At 40.7% G+C, this 22,112-nt stretch overlaps 1 protein-coding gene across 1 annotated transcript in view; it reads right to left on the bottom strand.

The window, feature by feature from the left end:
- Positions 1 to 9,307: 9,307 nt before the first annotated feature.
- LOC148032255 (acyl-lipid (8-3)-desaturase-like) overlaps positions 9,308 to 22,112 on the bottom strand; it is a 34,752-nt gene continuing 21,947 nt past the window's right edge. Inside the window, exons 4-14 of the mRNA XM_087682904.1 lie at positions 16,432 to 16,576; positions 16,164 to 16,347; positions 16,002 to 16,071; positions 15,824 to 15,897; positions 15,665 to 15,732; positions 15,482 to 15,573; positions 15,232 to 15,376; positions 15,011 to 15,136; positions 11,417 to 11,488; positions 9,873 to 9,983; positions 9,308 to 9,771 (exon numbers count right to left, since the gene is read on the bottom strand). Coding sequence (XP_087539030.1) covers positions 9,691 to 9,771; positions 9,873 to 9,983; positions 11,417 to 11,488; positions 15,011 to 15,136; positions 15,232 to 15,376; positions 15,482 to 15,573; positions 15,665 to 15,732; positions 15,824 to 15,897; positions 16,002 to 16,071; positions 16,164 to 16,347; positions 16,432 to 16,576 — 1,168 coding nt within the window. The 3' untranslated portion in view covers positions 9,308 to 9,690. The remainder of the gene's footprint in view (positions 9,772 to 9,872; positions 9,984 to 11,416; positions 11,489 to 15,010; positions 15,137 to 15,231; positions 15,377 to 15,481; positions 15,574 to 15,664; positions 15,733 to 15,823; positions 15,898 to 16,001; positions 16,072 to 16,163; positions 16,348 to 16,431; positions 16,577 to 22,112) is intronic.

Below are 22,112 nucleotides of genomic sequence, written 5' to 3'. Positions count from 1 at the left end.
ATGGATTCTTATTCTAGCAATGATTTAACAATAGTAGAGCATCATATGCATAAAGAAGATGCCCCAAAAGACTCACACTCTTCCCTTTAAGACATTTAATCAATTGCCATCCATCTCTATCACCCCTTTGATTATCTATTTCATTATGTTTAGCTCTCATTTGCTAATTGTTTTTATTTATAATAATTCTACCACATGCCACAGTTGAATCATATGCCTACAAATTTGTTCCATACCATTAGGGCCAAAAACGCTTCAAAAAAGGCACTTGCAAGAAAATGATTAAGTTGCTAATTAGTTGAGATTTTGGAAGAAACCACCAAATTCGATTGCTCATATGTGATTAATGAGAGAATATTTGATTCATTGAAGGGATCAGCTATTAATTGTCCTCGTCTTTTAATTTATATCAGAGTCACTTTTTCGATCATTTTTTCCTTGAAGCTTGGGAGATTTTGTATTTTTGAGATATATGCACCAAAATCAAATTCGTTTACTCCCACGTCTTCTTTTCACACACCACTCTTTCACCATTCTCTTCTTTGTGCTTACTTTCTTATCACTATGAGATTCATTTGTGATTGATTTGCTAAAATTTTTAGCAATACCTCTTCAAGTAATATAGATGTCTCATTCGATTTGTGGGTGGATGGAATTTTTTATCCAAAGGACCCTTCTACAAGTAAGCCTCCTCCTTTTTTTAATATCATGACTACGTAAGTTATATTGGAAAAGGTTAAAACAGGATGCTTGGCTATTGTACAAGGTTATGCTCTGCATCTTGCACATACATGGCTCAAATACATGAAATGAGAAAAGCATTATTAATTGCACAAACAAACATTTTTTAGCTAACATATAAGATTGATATTTTGGAAAATGCTAATGTCATTACAAGACAAGCTAGAACCCTTGAAGGAAACTCCAATAAGATTTATAGAGAGGAAGAGACCATTAAAAAATATAACTAGCTTGTGAGAGAGAGTAAAGAAAAGAATACTAAATCTTGCAAAGAAATATGTCTCTAACATATCGAGCATTAATATGTGTGTGTGTGTGTGTGAGAGAGAGAGAGAGAGAGAAAATCAATCTTTTAAAAGAGACCATGAATAATAAAGATATTTTTAAGATTCTTAAGTCACCTCAAAATGTGGATTTAAGAGGCCCAACTCAAAGAATTGGTAAAGGACTTAAAGGACACAGTAAAACCAAATGAAATTATAGAGACATATGATACTATGGGTATTAGTTGAAAAGATTATTATGCTACCTCTAGATTATGGTTTAAAAACCTTAAATATAATAGAATAAGTGCATTTGGGTTGGCTTAAGCCCTTATCAGTTGCAAGGACTGCTATGAATCATAAGATTCCACATGTTTTGGGAGAATACATTCATATTGAAGGGTCTATGCTATAAAAAATACCAAAAATAAAATCTATTTTTGAATACAATGTGTTTAACAATATATGGGTTGATCTAAGAAAAGTGTAGATTGCAGTGGTCCACATATATAGACTCATAGTAGAGGAATGTTATGTTGTTTTGAAGTTTTCATTGAAGTTAGATGAAGCATAGATTCAAAAAGGACAAAAGATGAAAAGAGTCAGTATTTGCATCATGAACAAGGTATTGGACTATGGCAATGGTAGATATCAAGCTCCAATGCATAAATTCCAGTCCGAAATGGAGATTTGGTGAGTTGGTGCAACTCAGGTACCAATTGAAAATCATCAAACATTGAAATTGTTGTTTACTCATACAGGTATTCCAAACATTATTAAGTCTCAAAGTGAAGGAGAATGGTGGTTGATGGGGTTAGTAATTTTAATGTAGAATGGCATATGAGCGTTGACTTAAAAACTATCAAATGTATGCTTAGAATATGTAATGGGACAAATGCAAAATATCCTTGTGTTTATTGCATGGGAAGTGTTGGGTCTAAAGATTGGAGCAACTTGTGCCCTGGCTGATGTCCTAATGGGAGGCTCAAAAGCCAGACGCTTTTTAAAAAACCATATAAGAAAATAGGTAACCATTACTTGGGAGTATTAGAGAGAGTTGTGTGGGATAACAACAAATATTGCAAGCACAATGTAACTTGCATTTCTAAGGATGGAGGTTTGGAGACACCTCAATGTCTTTCTAAAGCTCCTCAAGCAACAAAAGACAACATATGAAGATTTCAAATGTTCAATTACAAATCTTATTCAAGCAATAAAAGAGGCATGGGGAGAAAAAGATATCACGTTTTATTTGATAAGAGAATACTTATTCCAAGTTTTCTTTGATAAATTTTCCAATGGTGTAAAATGATTGTTACTCTCTTGTATTTGCAACATATCCTTTATATCCATGGGTCTTTCTTTATGGAGGAGCAAGTTCCCCTAGCAACTTATAGCAGCCAAGGCATGGAAAAATCTCACTATCAAGCATGTATAAGTCTTTTTCAAAGCACAAGACATAGAGAAGGAGTTACGAAAAGCAATGCTCTTGAGGAGCTATTCAATTGGTTTTTTGGATGATAGCTTCAAAAGAATGAATCCTAAAGATGACAATGAAACTTGAGAATTCATAGTATTTTTCAAGATAGAAAAGTACAAAGGTAGATCTCAAGAGCTTTTACATCTTCCTCCTCCTCATGGATCTTTCCTCTATAAGATAGAATTTTTCTTTCTCTTGTAGCCAAATATGGATTTTATATCAGTTTGATTTGCTCCCAAAGCATAAGATGAGAGGACCAAAAAGTATCCTGCTCTAAAAGTAGAGAAATCAAGACCATAACAAAAAATCATAATCGTTATTATCTTCTCCAAAAACATCACCTTGTGCGCATTATACGATAACCCAAAGAAACCAAGTAGCCTTGTAACTACCTTAATACATACATAGTATAGGCCATGTTGCTTCCTCTAAGAAGATGTTATGAAATACTAAGAAAACATGAGGATCAATCCTTGCCAACAAGTAATAGCCAAGTGCAACATATTTCAATGAACTACCACCAGCTCTCGACCCTTTGCCCCATCTCAAGAAGTTATCAAAATCTTCAATCTCCAATTGCAAAAAAGATGAATATCAAATGAAAGCTGAAATCAAATATATCAATGTATCTTATAAAATCAGAGATAATAGTACCAATGTGTTTTAATCATGCTCTAGCTTAGTTGGATTCCGTATATTAATTGATAATGATGTCTCATTGGTATCTTGCAATTCTTTAACATATTCCAATGACTACTCTCTTCCAAAATTGGAAATTTCAAGCCGGTCTTGAAGATGGTTAAACTCCTCATCAGTAATCCCCAGCTCTTTCTTAGCATCCTTTACCTTGTTGAAACAAAGAGAAACGGCATCCCCTCCATCAATAAACTTGTCATCTGCAATTTTAGTCTCCATTTTAAGTAACTCTTCATTGGATTCATTTTCGAAATCAACCATGCCATTTGCAGCATCAGAAGCCTTTGCAATGATTGCTAAACAATAATCCTCCCTGAGATTAAAGAGCCTTTGGATGTCTAATAGTAGTATGTATTTCTTGTCCTTAATAGGAAAAGTTGGAAGACGAGAAACAATATAGAAAGAAGGGGAGTCAAACACAATATCTACATTTGCATGGCTTTCTTCAATAATGGTCTCAGCTTTGAATTGGAAAATATCTATTTTGTCAGCAATATATGCTTCTTGCTGAGGGTCCAAACATTCCTCTGCATCCTTCTCATTTGCCACCTCATCCAAAAGGCAGAAGCTAGAATAATTTGCTACCTCCAATTGTTGTTATTCAAATTTAATAGGATATTTAACAAGAGTATATACAATGAATACAGTTGCTTTTGACATAAGCTTGCATTCCCTAGAATGAACATAACAAAACACATCTGTTGCACAAAACTTGTCGAGAGAATGAGCTCCACACTTGTGAACAGTGACTTATCTGAAAGTGAGGTCCCAATAGGTATATGAAAATATTCCTTTGTATCATTTTCAACCACAAGCAATGCTAGAACTTTCAAACTCAGCAAACTCCTTCAAAAAAAACAAAAAAAGTAGGAATTCACCACATGGTCAATATCCCAATCAAGGTTGAAAATATCCTTTGCAATTGCATAGTAAGATAACTCCATGCCATTCTAAAGAAGAAAGTCTAGGAGCATTTGTAAGGGAGAAACCTTTGTGATTTGAGACAATCCAAGAACCCTTAATGGTGACTTACCTTTGCCTGGAGATTTCTTAGGCATTCCTGCACTCACTACAAAGTAAGGAGAAGAAGCAGAGGGAATTTCAGGAGCAAAGGCAGCAAAAACTAAACCACTTGACCCTGAAGACAACCTTCTTCTTTTCCTCTTTGGTGTGTCTACATCTACGAAGCCTTCAATATCTTTTGCATCAAACATTGTATGCTCCATGATACGGTGCAAGGAGAAGAACCCGACCACACTGAAAATGTGTCCTCGCTTTGTATTGTAATCAAGGAATGTTGCTACATACCTTATTAGTGTTGAGGACCACCTGCTTGGAAGGACGATCAACTTTACCTTCAATCTTCTTTCTAATGGATGTTACAAGTAATTCAAGAACCTACTATGGGTTTGCTTCTATCCCAAGTTTGTTAACCTCTTCAATGTTAATTGAAGATTCTTTCATAATTTGATTTATGCCAAAGAAACAATGGACTCTAAAGAATCCTTGGGAAGAGATGAGGCTTGCAAACTGAAGGGACTTGGTGGCTAGTGGATCTCTTCTATCATTAAAGGTGCATTAAGGCTTAATAAAGATTCATTTAACCACTTGGACCTGTGGAAGCTAGCTCCCCTGCATGAATGCAAGGAGCTAAACACCCTCCTGATGGCCAAGGTGAGTAGGTGCACTCAACAAAGGTGTGAATACCTAATGAATCCATGAAGTTGGACTATGCCATTGTTGTGGTTGCTAGGGATGATAGTGCAAAGATAGAGTAGAGGTTGTTAGAGGATCAATGAGCCTTCAACCAAAGAAAGAGAATATCGTTGGATAGCAAGCATGTACTTAAGAGTTCCGCTGGTCTTCTCCCTATCTCAAATCAAGCAAAGATACGTCGATTATGCTCTTTGTGGCTTGTATATGTTTTTTATGGGAAAGCCTCCTCTAAAAGAGGAATATGCATGTTGGTTTAGTGCTTCATATGGGGCCAGAGTGTCTCTAGTATAGTACTAGTCTGTTGGTAGGGGATTTTTTCTTACTAGCCAAAAGGGACTTTGTGCTTGGCTCAAAAGTAGGCTACAATGGCAACCTTGTCTATGTGTTGCCATGGTGAGGGGATTTCAACCCCAAAGAGGTGCTTCAATTGGAATGCCTAATCTGGGTCAGCTTTCCTAGTCTCCTTGCATGGTTGGATTGTGAGGTTGCTATCCTTGCCAATGTGCTTGGTGAAGTTCTGTATTCCCCTATGATTGCAATAATTAGTGGAGCCATTAAAGCAAAGAAGCAAGCTTGTGTCCTATGGGACATGAGAAATCAACCCCCTAAGATACTCCATCTTTGTGACCCGAATGGAATGGAACTATGGGTGGATATCAAGTTCTCGTCCTTCCTTGATGCATGTTTTATTTGCAAAAAGCAATCAAGCCACTATACAAGAGACTATCCCAAGGACACAAGGAGGTGAGCGAACCAAGGGTGACCAACTAGAGAAAGCAAAAGCAAAACCAAATCCTACTAGGGAAGAGAAGAAAGGTAGGAAGCACTCTAATGAAGGGAAAGGGAAAGCTAAAGGCAAGAAAACAAATGTACACAAAGGCAATCAACCATCACTGGCCCTAAATCTCCAAGTCTAATGGTGACGAGAAAGAAAACATTCCTCCACAAAAAATAAAGGGGAAAAAGGTAGGAGAAAGAAAATTTCTCTCAAAAAACTGGCTAGCAAGCTGCTTGTTGATAAGAATTTCTATCGCATACTCAATGAAGATGGTGAGAGCAAGAAGGGTGAGATCTTTATCTATGAATAAACCATATATTGAAATATTAATAAGGTAATGTGGAACATCAAACATATGGGCAATGACTTGAAGGAAGATGCAGCTTACGTCCTAATAAAGAAGAGGAAGCCCTATGTCTTAGCAATTCAAGACGTGAAGCTTGGCCTTGAAGAATGCCAACTCTTTTACAAAGGATATGTGGTGTTTGGAGGTTTCTGTAGGCAAGGTAGTAGAGGCATTATCCTAATGGTCCAACAAACACTCAAGATGACCCTACTTGCTACTAGAGGTGATGGTAGCCCAGTGGGAGTTTCTATCAAGTTAAGAGGTGATAAGTTGGTGGTGGCCTCCATCCATGGGCACAATGCATTTGCTAAAAGGTTCGGCCTTTGGATTGAGCTCGCAAACGTTGGGATTGAAGAGAATGCAATATTCTTGGGCAATTGGAATATGACTCTGTGAGGCGAATAGATCTCATGGGGGCTATACTATGTCAGTCCAAGAAAAGGACATTTGGCATGAGTTTGAGATCTCCCAAGATCTTATAGATGTTGCCATGGCCTTTAACGAAGGCAACCAAACTCATTTCACATGGCACAATAACCAAATCGGCCATCATTGGCGAGCCGCCAAGCTCAACCATGTGCATTTGAAACATGGTGCATGGTGAGCTGCCCTAAATGTCTACTTTATGATGCTTATTGATCATGCTCTCTCTAATCATCTTTCTCTACCTTTTGTATGCTTAGATTGTGTGCAAATCATGTAGAGAACAAGGGGTCTCCATTATTTAGTTTCAATGTTTCCTTTTTAGGCAAGGAGAGCTTCAACAACCAACTTAGTTTGGTCTAGATTGAAAATAGGAAGCCAGCTAAGCGCCCCAATATAAGTTAAGCATGTTGCATTGGGGCAATCACTGTAGTGGCCAAGAAACATGGTAGAGATCATGCTATTGCTAGGAGAGAAAGGCATGACTAATGTGAGTACATGCAAAAGTGCATCATGTTGGCTCTTAATGTTTGTCCTGTTGGCTACGTACTGCATCATCTTCTCAAGGAGGTGGAGTGTTTTCTTGAGAGTCTGCAATAATGTAGAGGGACAAGTCCTCAAAGATAGTGCAAACATTGCCAAGGCTTTTACCAAGAATGTCTCTACCATTGAGGGCTCCAACTTGGTCGAGCCTTCTAATTGCTGTTACAAGCTTGTAGATTTTTTTAAATCCAAGCAGAGGTCTCCTTCAACCCAAGGACGTAGCTTTGCTAGGTCGCCCCTTTTTGGTAAAACTAAAGCATGGTGTAGACGATGGCTAAAGGGAAGTTTCCTAGGATACACAGCATCCCCATTGCGGTAATCAAGGATTGTGGCCAGTTTGTTTAATTGATCTTTGTATATTGATGAACAAAATCAAGATTGAATGTGAGATGCTTGCGATGCGAAAACAAGGATTGATTAAGCTAATGCCCAAATCATTAGATTGGGTCAAGATGGGAGGCTAAGCCACTCACAATGCTTAGTTTGGGTTACAAGATTTATGCTAAAGCTCTGGCAAACAAGATCAAAGTTTTGATTGGGAAGGTTGTCCACCCTAAATAGCATGGATTCATTCGACATAAGATTCACGATGCCATCTTAAATCTTATTCTATCAATGAACCATGCCCTCTTAGACACAGACTTTGTCCTCATCAATATGAATTTCGAAAAGGTGCATGATTGCATTAGCTAGAAATTCATAATGGAAGTTATGGAGGTAACTTGGAGGTAATGGGCTTTGGCCAAGCCTTTCTCAAGATTATTAATGTCTCTTTTTTCCAATGCTTCAACTATCGTACAAGTCAATGGCATATTGTCATGCCCCTTAGACATAAAGAGGTCTATTGGGCAAGGTTTCCCAATTGTGCCCCTCTTATTTGCTCTAATTATAGATCCATCGCGAAGGACTCTCGATTCAAAGGCTCAAAGGGGTGCCATCAAAGCTTTTCCAATCCTTGGAGGAGAACCCCTTTGTAATGCAATTGTTTGCAAATGAAAACTCAAATTTAGTAGAGGCAAAGAAGCAATTAGTGACCATAGACATATGAGGCATTTTATGAGGTCTCCGGCTCGGTGATAAGTCCGATGATAAGTCAAGCTAAGACTAAGCTGGTATATTTGGGTACTAATGAACTCCCCTCATGCTCTCTCCTTCTTAGGACAAACTACTTGTTATCAAGACCATGCTAGCCTATGTTGTCACCTTTTTGGCAATGTTGCTCAATTTTAGTGGCAGTGCTTGGGGAGATGATATTTGTTTGCATGCTATATGCCAAGAAAGTGGTCACCCAAGTGGACACGTATCCCATGGTCTCTCATCACAACTAAGCAGAAGGAGGTGGATTGGGCAACCCCCATCTTGCTCATAAGGCCCACATGCTCTTATTCAATCTATTCAAGAGGATGGAAGTACCTCAACAACGATCTTTGTTAGTTAACCTACTAGCTTGCCTCAAATTGGATTGATGCATTGCTAGCATGCACTAAAGCTAAAATTCCATAGTTGCAAGAGGCCCACAAGTTGGTACAAGCATGGCAAAAGATTCTTGAATATTCTAAGTGGATGAGGGGCCCAAGACAAGAGGGGAGGCTCCTTGGTAAAGGAGCTCATATGGACCTTCAGGAGGTGTGCGACCCCTCATGCAAACCCATTCAAGAGAAACCTAGAGTGGCAAAGAAGCTCCTTGTGCACAGATCCTAGGCTAGGAGGTCCACCCCCTCAAGAAAGCTGAACATTATATTGTGGTGCATTATGACGAACAAACTACCTACTAGGGAGAGGCTAAGCAAATTGATACCGATACACCCATTATATGGTGAAATTCTGGCGACTCTGAAAGGACGTGTAGCAGCGATGCGATTCAGCTGATAGGATTTTTATTAACGAGTTTCGAAAAGCTTTCGGAAAGGTCTAGGCCTAAGAATGCTGCCTCAGTGAAAGCTACGTCTCCATAATATTTACTACTATTACCTGCGCATTATTGCAAAAGCAACGGCCTCTATGCTTCCACCATCAACCTCATCTTCACTCCTCTTCCTCTTCATGCGAGCTCCTTGGTGATTTCTTTGCTCCGTCCTCTACAACGCTTGCTCCTCTTCTAGCGGGCTGCTTGGAACCCTCACAATGTAATCAATACAACCCTTAGTAATGCTCTAGACATTATCTCCTCAGAAAGGATCAAACTAGGAAAGGAAGAGGAAGTGGACTTGAAATGTTGTCATGATGACACAGAAGATGCATGGAGACAGTAGGCCCTAGCTTGTTGAACACGCCCCTGAGATACACCCGCCCTTCATACCCACATAGCATACCCTTCGTACCACTTCAATGTTTTGATAACTGCCATTCAGTATTTCTCTGCGAGAAATTGCTAAATTACCACATTGCATGTGAGCCAAAAAAGCTCCCAAATCTCCCATTCTAACAGCATGTACCGCTGGTCAGCTCCATGTTTTATGGGGTGTCAAATTCCTTTCAATCACAACTTCTAAATGAAATGGTGTTGCAACATACCATCTGTCAAAAGAATGGCAGATTACAAAGGAGATTAGGCTGAGATTTCTACTCTCGCAAATGATGTCAATTTGGATCACCATTACAAAAAGAAGGAATGAGAAACGACAAGCAAGTCCTCCATCTTTGCTCATCTGTGCCATGAATGAGCTTGCAAGACTTTGCCAAGTCCAAATGAAATCACCGAAATTCAGCCACTGAGTCGGATTTGAAAATCATCTCTTCCAACCTTTTTCAGATACTCAAAGTGCGCTGCCAAAGCTTCCAAAAACTGAAACAAGAAGTCCACACATTTCGTCAGATAAGCACCTGAATGGTTGACCTTTGCTGCTTGGACAAAAGTTGTCAGTTCTAAGAATATTAGCCACATACAGATGGAAAGCACTTGTATGGAACGTTGAATTCTTTGCATGTGTCCCTCACTATGGGCTGTATGCTGCGATAATGCAAGTGGCATACTCCTGGAAATAGATGGTGCTCAATCTGCAAAAAGTTCACAACATAATCCATCAGATAAAAGTGAGTGTTAAGAATTTTCTTGTGCAATTTGTGTTAATTTAGGAAGCCTATGTAAATTGGAGAGCATCAGAGTCTGGACCAAAGCCTACATGGCAGGAGCGATGTGATGAAGGCATAAAACATTAAAGATATAAAGCTCTAACAGAAATAAGCTGATGTCAGTCACAGAACTACTTCACCAGCACAAGCACATCTTTCAACTTGGCGATCCACCTGAGGCATTTCCTTCTTCCAAGTCATATTCAACTCACGCTGATGAGAACAAATTCCAGTAAAGCACTATCTAGAATTGTGTATCCAAGCAGTCTCTGTAGATGGTTCTCTTTCGACTTTATGTTATGGCTGTTCATTTTTGAGCATAAGGGACTTTGAGGTACTGTTGTCAGTGACTTGTTTACTCATATAGCATCTTCCTGTCCAGTTTTGGATATGCACGTGTTTGAACATCTTCCTATTAGCAGACTATCCACAACTACAAATAGATAGCTAACTTGAATAGTGAGTGAACTAGGTTGTACTTGAAATAGCCTCCAAGAAGATGACATAAGATGGTCACATTGATATAGATGAAATGGACAACATGCTAAAAAGAAGATAACAATGGTGGATTCTGCACCACAAAAGTGGTCCTAAAACAGTTTAAAGACTCGAACCTTTGTTCCACATTATAACAATTTATGGGCATCTAAGCTCCCATAAATTACTCCAAATATGCTCGGAGCAACTTTGAACAATCTAATTAATGGCATTGCGGAATCTTAGGTCCTTAGACTGTCCAATGTGCACAACCTCTGAAAAGCTTGCGGAAGCATTTCATTAGAAAACCTAACAGTTTGATGTTTCACTTCAGATCTGATTCAACACAGTATTGATAAGTAAGTTCTATGAAGATTAAAAAGGACTCATGTTTTTGAGATTAACATAGTGTGAAACTGCAAATACCCCTATTTAAAATCAATCAACCAACCACCAACCAACCCATCCCCCCTGCCAAAGCAGAGGGGTTAAAAAAGCTCTCATTATTTACTCCAAATAGACTCAGAGCAATCATGACTAACTTTGAGTGTGTAACACAGCCGACAGAATCTTCTTGAATGATCTAACTAATGGCATTGCATTTACATGTGAATCTTAGGTCCTTGAACTGTCCAATATGCATGATCTCTGAAAACTTGCTGGAAAAACTCCATTAGAAAACCCAACAGTTGATATTTCATTGCAGATCTACTTCAACACAGTAGTGACAAGAAATCTAAGATCTATGAAGATTAAAAAGTCTTCCTGTTTTTTAAATTAAAATAGTGTGAAACTGCCAATGCCCCCATTGAACCAACCACCATCCCCCTGCCCCCAGCCCGCCCAGCATTTCCTATAGATAAGGTGGACTTGCTAGGTACCTGAAAGTTGAGTCCCCCACTTATATGAGTCCACAAAATAGAATCGGTGCAAAAATTACAGGAGGTGCTCACCTGTAAAGTTCATACACAGTGACAAAAGAAGATGACATATTAAGTTATTAGAAAACCATTAGGACCAAGTACGGAAACGCAACCAATACAAAGACCAAAAGCACCTACTTGCAGGCTGTCTTGTTTTAAGCTTTGACAAAATAAGACTGTTACTAGTTAAAATAAACATTGTTCGATGGAGGAAAAAGAGACACATCCTAGACCCATGACTCTGATTGTGATCAGTTAAAATAACACTAAACGAGAAAGACAGACCAAAAAAAAACAAACGAGTACTAGTGCACCTTGGACCTTATCAGTTTTATCAGCTAACTTCAAGTCACTATCCTACAAATTCTATCACCATCTTCAATTGGATTAAACTGGTTTGAGAGGCAAAGCAGCATGAATTTCCCTTTCATCTGATGACTTTGGAAAAACACTTTCCACAGCAACTTCACCTCATAATTTGTTGTGGTGACTGTCCTAAGTTGTAAGTACTCTCAGCTGGATCTCAAAACTAGAAGAGAACGAACTGTATTTGACAGCTTTGAAACACTACTTCCCATGGCACCCTTATCTCATCTTTTTATTCTGTTATGTCTCATAAGTGGTAAGTACTCTCAGCTAGATCTCAAACTACTGGAGATCCAATCACATGTGCCCCTAGTTATCTCAAGCTCATCGTTTGTTTTCAAACCCAATATACTACCATCAACCTCAGCTGCCATCTTTGCCCCAATTAAAATCAATTCCCTTGTGGATGATTTTGAAGAAGTTTTTTTCTTCTCATAGTTTGTGTTTCTTCTTTGAACAAAGATATAGATAGTTCACAGTACTGAATGCCCAGAGTTGCACAAAACGGCATCTTTGGGCCCTGAAATGGAAATGCTATTTTGAAAACATCTCTGTATCCTAGAGTGCCTTTTTTCCATATCTGTGTTGGTCGATGTTCTTGTTGTCTTTGTTTTTTGTTCTTTTCCTTCTTATTTTCGAGAAGCGATACTTGATATTTTTGGACTTTCCTCAAGTCCAAATCTGAGGCCCTTCAAAGATTTTGCAAGTGAGGACTACAGTGGAGAGACAACTCACAGGGCACCCACACAAGTTGGATAATGACAAATGTACAGAAAGGGAGATACATTGAAGATAAACCTATTCTGAATAGGTGACATTGACACTTGGAGGTCCACTAATGTTTCTCTTTGCTTTGAGTTTAGATATCATTTCATGGGACAGTAAGAAGCCACGTACGGTTGCTCTAGCTTCTATACAGGGAGAGTACAAGGCTGCTTGTTGAACAGCCCAGCAGGCTATATGATTGAGAAGGCACCTAGCAGTTTAAATGGTCATCTTTTCACAGGGACAGTCACTTTGCACACTTGCTTGGCCAAGTCACAAATTCAATGTTTTATGTATGCACAAAGCACATTCAGGTCAAGTAGTTCGAGAATGTACCTTGGACTGACAATTAGAGCTTTTGCATTGTCCAATGAGGTATAATGCAGCAAATATCTTCATTTAAACTCCTTAGGCATTCAAGCGCCCAAGATCTGAGAGGGGCAGTTAGGAATCTGATCAACTCTGATTTGTAAGCCCTAAACTGAGTCAGTGGGGGGACATTTTGCGGGTGAGGAATCTGTGCAGAGACAAACAAGCCACAGGGGGCCCATGCACATCGGATATGTACAAGGAGTTACAATGAAAGGATGGGTGCATACAGAATAGGTGATCTACACTTGAGAGTCCAGTAAATGTTTCGGTTTTACTTCGAGTTTAGGTATCATTTCATGCAGCAAGAACAAGCAGCCCACGGTTGCTCTATCTTGTACATAGTTGGACTACAAGGCTGCATATGCAACAGCGCAGAAAGCTATGAAAAGACTGCTAGCAGTTTAAAGGACAGCATTCCAAGGGACAACAGAAAGTCCTTTGCAACAACCAGACCTGATTGGCCAGATCACAAGCCCAATGTTTTGGACAAGCACAAAGCACATTGAGGTCAAGCACTGTCATGGACCTTGGATTGGAAACTGTAGCTTGTGTTGTCCAATGAGGGATAATGCAGTGGATAATGCACTTCATACAAGGGCTCTAATTGTATTCAAGCATTTTCATCACTTATGCAGTCTTGTTTGTCATAAACTTCATCTTCACTTGCATTTCCAAGAATTAACTTATGCAGTCTTGTTTGCCATAAACTTCATCTTCCCTTGCATCTCAAAGAATTAACTTTGCTTGATCTTGCTTCCAATCATTCTGACAGCACAAGAAAATGCTGATGACTTTGTTTATGATGTGTGGAATGAACAAAATGCTATATAAAAAGCTTTCCTTTCATCACGACATTAGTGTGCTAGCTATTAATTTCAAATGCCTTATTCTTAAGAGTCTTTTGTGTGCGTGGCCACAATTACAAGACTCTGGTGGGACCCCCCCAGCATCCTACCAACAGCCATCCCTTCATGGGGCAACCAAAGAAATAATTCAACCTTCCAAGTATGTCATATCTGGAACAGAACTGAGCAAGCAATCTAACTTCTCAACTATACCAAATCTCTCAGGAACATTAGAGATGTCCTCATCTTCTCCAATGCTTTGTGGCTGTCAGATTACAACTTACTCCAGTCAATCTCAACCTTCTTCCCAAGGCAAGAAAACTGCAGACGAAAAGGTAGCAAGCTAAATCAGGTGAAAGAAAGGGCTCCACAAACAACCATACTAGATGGCACTAAAGCCTAGAGATGTATCTTCTCTTCTGCATCCAAAGACAACATCAGCTTACAAACTACAAATGCTATCCAGACAATCCCCACCATCTAAATCAACCTATCCCCCAATTCCAATGTCCAAGTCTGAAAGTATATATGTCCGAGTCATCTGCTCTCTCTCAATTTGCAGACTACAAGCACAACCTTGTACTTTGGATAGGTTGTCAGGACTCGATCAAAGTATATATGTTTTTGGAAGCTTTTAAACATCCCTCAAATAGACAATGCTTTCCCACACTTGACATTACTCTTCACTAAATACATGGTTGGATGTGTCCGTGCAATTGAGAATAGCACAACTGTACTTGTCAGAAGACACATCAGCAGTTCAGGTCACTTATGCAAGGCATTATGACATTAGAGGCACCTTGGCATGTACATTGATAGTGTGAATATTGCACATGTATGAGGAGAAGGCAAGAGGCTTTTCTAACTACTTGGGATTCAGACACCTTCTTCCTTTTAAGGATTTCACACATGGTTTGGGATTGCAGAGCACCAGACTCGTTATTTTGACAGCCCTTGTACTGGAAATTTTTCCTCAAGGGCGTCCATCCTGGGAGATGCCGATTCCCTTTGCTATTCATTTATTTGGAAAGTATTGTGCTATTTGTAGACCTTAATGATTCCATTCATTTATTTGGGGAGTATTGTGCTATTTGTAGATCTTAATGATTATAACTCAGAGGTTTTAATAGAATATTCTTCGCTAGGTGGAAAAGTTAAGGAAAAATAAAGAACGATAGAGAAAACAAGTCAAAGGTCAATTTACCTGCATAGCTGCCCAACCTTTTGGTACTCTAGGGATTCCACTACTCAATTCCACAACAGGGAAGGCAGCCTCTTCAACAACATGTGCCACTTGAAACATTAGTGCTAAAACCCAGCCTGCAACCAGCTACACATACCAGAAAAACAAAAAGTTAATAATAGAAAAATTGGACCATAAGTTGGTAAAAGTCAGAAGGATAATTTTGCTTGAGACTGATATACCTGACTGACAAGATACAAGCAAAGCACCCATAGAATACTATGGCAGCTGAAGACGAGGGGTAAAGCAAGCATGTAGATTCCATAAAACAGTTTTCCTCCCCAGAATATGCAAGATTCAGTAGGAGTCATCTTTGAGAGCTTCACTCTACAATAGTAAGATCGTAATTTTCCAAACATGAATTTCTACAGGAGACAACGTTACTCTCAACCAGACAACAAGTTGAAATTTGATCTGGAGCAAAAAACTTACGAGCCAATTGATCTGCTGATGTAAGCTGTGAAATCATCGATAAAAATACTCTTCAGAGCTAGAAGGCCATAAAGGCATGCCAAATACCAATGCTGTAAGGAATCAAAAGGGAATTATCATAATCAGAGAGAATATAACACTGGCAAGTTATCCATTTGTTCAGTATTTTCTGAGAAAGCAGACCTGATAATAATGATATTTCTGTCTCGGTTGATAAGGTGTTACCCTTCGAATATCAGGGTCCTTCACCCCTAGTTGGTAAAAAGATCAGCTTGATGAGCAGGCTTTTGTATATCAGGGACCTTCAATAGAAAAGAATAAGCAGCATTCAAACATACTCACTTATATCTGGATCGTAGCCATCGACATTTGTAAAGCAATGATGCCCAACAACATGTTGTTGTCTCCACATGAAACTGCTTTACACAAAGTCACCTCTTTGTTAGTGAGTCATGATCCCATCTCAGATGCTTTTTAAAGGACTTCATCCATTAATTCAACAGCAAGAAATTAAGCCAACCTGCTAGCACCAACACAATCCAAAGAGGCACTCATTAGGTACCCTAGCCAGCACCAGTTTGAATATGCACCTGTGCCAAAAAACAGAAGTGAAGATCAAATCACGAGTTACACTTTGAAGATGGAGAACAAAACATGGTAAGATATATCATCATCAACCCACCATGATTGGCATCATGCTGAATAGACAGACCAATCTCAGCAGCCAAAAATCCTGTAGCCATTGCTAATACAAAGGAAGCTCCCAAGTTTCTACTCCAGTAGAAGGCCAAAAAATAGCACAAGAAATATGCAACCACTATAACTAATGACTTGATAAACATGTGGGGATGCACCCTTGGGTTGATCTGATACAAGACAGAAAAGGTAAGAAACTTGTTATATTTACTTATAGCAGAACAGTCATCACAAGTATATGCATATTCCCACACCTTCTTCTTCTTGAAATAAGACTCCACACGTTGCTTTAAAGTAAGATAAAAGTCCTCTCTGCCTGCATCTTCATAATTGACTGCACTGCATTGGCTGTTTTCAGCCATTTTAACCTCTCCGATGCAATACCGTGACAACATATTCCTGAAGAAAATTTACTTGTGTCCATTATTCAAGCAATGCAATGGTTTTGAATGTTGAAAGCATTTTCAGAAACAAAGCAGAGCATTTTTATGCAACATGACAAGCTCTAAATAAAGTCACAATCCTTAGCAATCTGTTACTTTCCATACAACATTTACCAGCTAAACTTGGTGACCATCAGAGATACTTTGGATGGTATTAGATGGTATAATATAATGACACAATGATAAAGTCTGATCATAGTCCATACAACCAAGTCCACCAAAATAGAACCATGGATACCCAAGCAGGCAATCAAGCCACCACTAAGGTGCCTAAGAGAGAACCCGATGTGAAAGTTGATCGTACCAGCTCCTGAAAATAGAGAAGAAACATAGCATATCTCTGTGTCCATCATCAATGTCTCGCAGTTGCATCTTGTCAAAAATGCCTCTGAACATATGTGACCATGGATTCCCCACCTTTGGCTAATCCACCAAAGTGCCCCCTCATGTGAGCTCAGACGAGGAGCCAATCCCGCTCTCTGTCAAATACCAGCCCATCATGAACCGGGATGTCAATCCCAACTCCAAGATTTGAACTTGCCAAACTTCGGTCGATGCGTCAAGGATGTCCCTCTTTGGAACCTATGCACATGTATGCGTGGATAGATGCGGCTCACCTGCCCCATCTCACCACCCTCTAACACTCCCTCTGTGGTTGTCTAGCAGCTGGTTGACATCCGTCTTGAGTTGGGGCTGATAGCTGATAGGACATTACTGCACGCACTGCAAGAAAAATAAAGAAAGGATGCACAATATGGTGATGTATGCTTGACCAAAAGAACATCCACCCATTTTACCTCTATACTCTTAATTTCTTAGGACTCACGAGGCCCTCTATTTATATGGAAGGTACATATCGAAGGTTCTCCCGAGCTCTAAAAGTGAAAGTTACAGATCTAACCCAATGTTGTTCCAAAGACTGCCCTAAATAGGCTCATGACCTAAAACACGATGATGTCCTAGAACAATAGTATAATACCTAAAACAAAACAACATCTAACAGCAAGGGGGAGCTTTGGTTTTTTTTTTTTCAGAGCCCACGAGGGGGTTGAGGGGGATCCAACATGCACACAAGGCATGACACAAGCAGTATCCACTGCAAACAACGTAAAAGATATAGACATCAAACTCACTTCCTAGCCGTAAATACAAATGGACTCTTCCCCAAGCTTGGGAGCTAGCAACAAATTGGGTCATGTGTCAAAAGTGATGCAGCAATGGAAGTATATAAACAAGTGTTGAAATAAACTATTGAACACAAGACAAAAGAGAAAGAAAAAGAGAACACTGAAGAACACTAAGAGAACTTGAAGATGTGCTCGGGAAATGGAATCCATATACCAAACACGAGACAGTCGCGTGGAACAGTGAATCACTAGTTGCATGGGCACTAGCACTAGCTCCTCTCTCCACCAAGGTAAACATTGACTCTCCACCAAGGTAAACATTGCATCAGGTCAGCCAGCAATAAATGCCCAAATATGCATCATACATGCCGCAATAAAATGCCTAAAATAGCTAGTAATACTAGACATGGCCCAAACTCACTCATGAGCTAATAGACTGCTAACACCCTCTCTCAGATCATGGGTGATTTGATACAATAGCCTAATCATAGTCCATATAACAAAGTCCACCAAAATAGAAGCATGGATACCCAAGCAGTGGATGATTAAGCCACCACCAAGGTTCCTCGTGTTAGACAGTCATTTCCTGGACAGTCATACGACCACAGTGCCACGTCAGCAAAATACGGCCAGAGGACACGTCAGCAGTCACAAAGGACATGTCAAAAGTACGTCAGGGTGCCACGTGGCACTGGCACAGTCGGACAGTGAAGTTATCGTTTTCTGCATTATTTTATTCAGTCAGCTGCATTTAATGCAGCCGACCTGCTGCTGGTCATTATTTCCTGATCAACTATTTATAGTCAGATTGTGGCACATTCTCAGATATCATTCTGATCTTAAGATCTGTCAGAGTTGGTCTGCTGAGACTGACTGCACTCGCGCTGACGGAGATTGAGGTCTTCAAGGTGGACACACACGCACGCAGATACTTCCTCTGCCCCCGTGTATATTTCTGCACTCTTATACAGCATACTACACTGCAGATTTCCTGTGTTACACTGTCTCCTTTTCTTTCTCTCTCTCTCCCTTCTCTCTGTGTTCACTCTCTCTCTCTGTCATTGTCCTACGCTTCCGCATCGCTGCACTCTGACATGGTATTAAAGCGGTGAAGATGGACTGACTGACTGAGTGCTGAACCTACCTAAAGAGGAGATTTCAGCACAACACAAGGCTGCGTTTCTAGGATTCGAGGGCGAGCGGGAGGGCTGCATAATGGAGCAAGGCTGAAGCAAGCGTGGGCGTGCGGAAAAGGAGTCCAACTAGTGAATTTGTTGTAGATTATTGCTGTTCGAAGGGGAGGAAGGCTATGTTTTAGGCCTTCTACTACAGATTTTACCTTTTCATTGCCTCCGGCGGGTGAAGAAGGTTCGGACAGCAGAGGAAACAGCCCTAACAGGTTGTGTTTATACAATCAAAGGGGGCTGATTTTGCGTTTGTGCAGGCATTGCAAATGAACATGTCTACAGAGACTGATTTGGAGTTCCAGGCGATCATAGACAAGAAGGTGCTTGTCCTACCAGCTCTTCAATGGGATCAGAAGCTTGATGGTGACAATTATCACATCTAGCGGATGATGATGTTGGCCATTTTGGAGTCTTATGATTTAGCAGAGCTTGTGATGGAGGAGATTAACAAGCCCTCGGTAAAAGATGAGTCCAAACTCTTTTCCAATGCTCGTGCGGAGTTGGCCAAGGCCCAATCTCATTGGGACAAACTGAATGCCAGGATACGTTCTTTTCTTTTTCTATCTTGCACCACAACTATGATAGCTCACATCGAGCCCTTGACGGTGGCTTGAGAGATATGGCTGGAGCTTGACCAAATGTACAACCGGATGACCCTGATGAAGAGGGTTTCTTTGGAGATGTAGATGTAGACCTTGTCCATGAATAAGTCTTCTTTGCTTCAAGATCACATTAACAAGCTTCGGGCAGCTTCAGATGCAGGTTCAAAATGCGAGAAAGCCTATTTCCTCTGAAGATATGGGGATCACTTTACTGTCCCAGTTGCCGCCACAATTCGGTACCCTTTTATTCTGCTCTTATTGCATTAGGGCGGGAGTTGACTCTTCGATGGGAAGAGTTGGTTTCTATGGTCTTGAACCAAGAGGAACAATTGAAGGAACAGAATGCTTCCAAATCGAAGGCTTTGATTAGTCAAGCCTCTCAAAAGAAGGGAAAGGACCAAAAGAAGGAGGAGAACAACAAATCCAAGAAGGACAAGGAGAAGGAATCGACTTGCCATATTTGTGGTAAGACTGGTCATTGGAAGAAGAATTGCCCCGACAAAGACAAGAAGGACACCAAGAAGAAGGACACAAAGGATTCTGGAGTGGTGGCTGCACCCTCATCAGCCGCTTTTCTACACTTAGCAGTCATTGAGGACTCTACATCGAAGACTTCTGATGCTGCGATGACAGCTCCCCATGCTCAAGGGTGGATTGTGAACAATGGTGCCTCACGGCAAATGACTCCTCCTCCCGTTGGTGTTGCCCATTTGCGACCTTCGCGTGGGTAGATTTTCATTGGAGACAGCTCTTTTGTGTCTATTGTTGCACTGGGTGAGATGCAGCTTATTCCAGATGGACGTGGTGGTACCCACACTTCCGAGGCGTTGCATGTGTCAGGCTTGGGGTATCATTTACTTTCGGTCCATAAGATTTGTTCTCTTGGTCTCTTGGTGGAGTTTGACAATGATACTGTTCGAGTCCTTGATCGTGAATCGAGGAAGGTTCTCTCTGCAGGGTATGAGGAGAATGGCATCTACAAATTGAAGTCTTCTACAGCTCTTACCTCCCAGACACAATCCGAGCTATGGCATGCTCGGTTTAGCCACCTGAACTATGAGTACCTTCGGAAGGTGTCACGAGGGTCATTGGTCCGAGGGTTGCCCGATATAATAGTGAGCCATCAGCCATATGTCTCCTGCATTCGATTTGTGCGTAATGAGTTTGCTTGTTTTTGTGCAGATAGGGGCATTCACCAGGAGTTTGCTAACACCAACACTTCTCAAGAGAATGGCATTTTGGAGCGGAAAAACCGCAATGCTATTGAGATACGCACACCATGATGAAGCACCGACAAACACCTCAGTTTCTGTGGGCCGAGACAGTGGCTACTATAGTTCATATCCTCAATCAATCTCCCACTTCGGCCGTTGACAGAATGACACCTTTTGAGGCTTACTTTGGGACGAAGCCAAATGTCTCTTATTTCAGGATCTTTGGGTGTGACGCTTATGTCCACATCCCGATGACACTTATGTCCACATCCCGAAGACCCAGCGTGACAAGTTTAAGGCGGCTTCCCGATGACAAGTTTTTGTTGGCTACAACTCTCAGTCCCAAGGTTATTGCCTATTTGATCCCGTCAAGCGGGATGTCTACACGAGCCGAGATGTCCGGTTCATGGAAGTTCCGGCCATAGATGGGGGTGAGGAGCACCCCGTTCTTAGAGATCCAAGGGAGAGTTGGGCTCCCGAGACAGTTCCTTTGGAGCCAAAGTCTCTTGATGGAGATTCTTCTTCTAATTCAAAGTCTTCTCTTTCACCGCCCACCCCAGTGGAGCTACCGCCGGTGGATGTTTCCAAGTCTTCAGCAGATAGAGAGCAACGGCCAACCTCCTCATTGGGCCCGTGACACACTCCGAGATTCAAGGATCGAAGGGGTCCCTGAGGAGTAAGAACCGCAGGATGGACCGCGAAGGTCACGAAGGAATCCAGCATATTCTACGGAGCTTGTTTGTTCTAACTATTGTTTGATGGCCCGTGTTATGCAAGATCGTGAGCCCATTTCAGTGATGGAGGCTTTGCAGTTTGACCATTAGCGAAAGGCTATGAAAGCCGAGTTGGAGGCTATTGAGAGGAATGGCACTTCGTCTCTTGTGCCTCATCCCTCTCACAAGAAGGTGATTGGCGTCAAGTGGGTCTTCAAGACCAAGTACCTTGGCAATGGTTCTTTGAACAAGCACAAGGCTCACCTTGTTGCTAAAGGTTTTGCTCAGCACCCAGGCATTGATTTCCATGATACTTTTGCCCCCACTGCTCGTATGGCGACTATTCGAGCTGTTTTTGGCTTGGCTGGCCATAGGAGATGGCCTGTCTATCAATTGGATGTAAAGTTAGCCTTTCTCAATGGTGACTTGAAGAAGGAGATGTATATTGAGCAACTTCCTGGCTTTGGATCCTCAGATGGGAAAGTCTACAAGTTAAAGAAGACCTTGTATTGCTCAAGCAGGCTCCGTGTGCATGGAACGAGAAGATTAACTCGTTTCTTCAGTCAAAGTTGGGATATCAGCGCTCCAAGGCTGATCTGCAACTTTATATGCACACTTCCAAGGCTCATTGTGTGCTGTTTATGTTGTA

Source organism: Lygodium microphyllum, chromosome 8 (assembly GCF_053477565.2).
Source record: "Lygodium microphyllum isolate KBCC chromosome 8, Lygodium_microphyllum_v1.1.10, whole genome shotgun sequence".
In the NCBI taxonomy this organism is placed as follows: domain Eukaryota; kingdom Viridiplantae; phylum Streptophyta; class Polypodiopsida; order Schizaeales; family Lygodiaceae; genus Lygodium; species Lygodium microphyllum.
The sequence above is the reverse complement of the archived record's forward strand: the minus strand, read 5'-3'. Positions and strand labels throughout refer to the sequence as shown.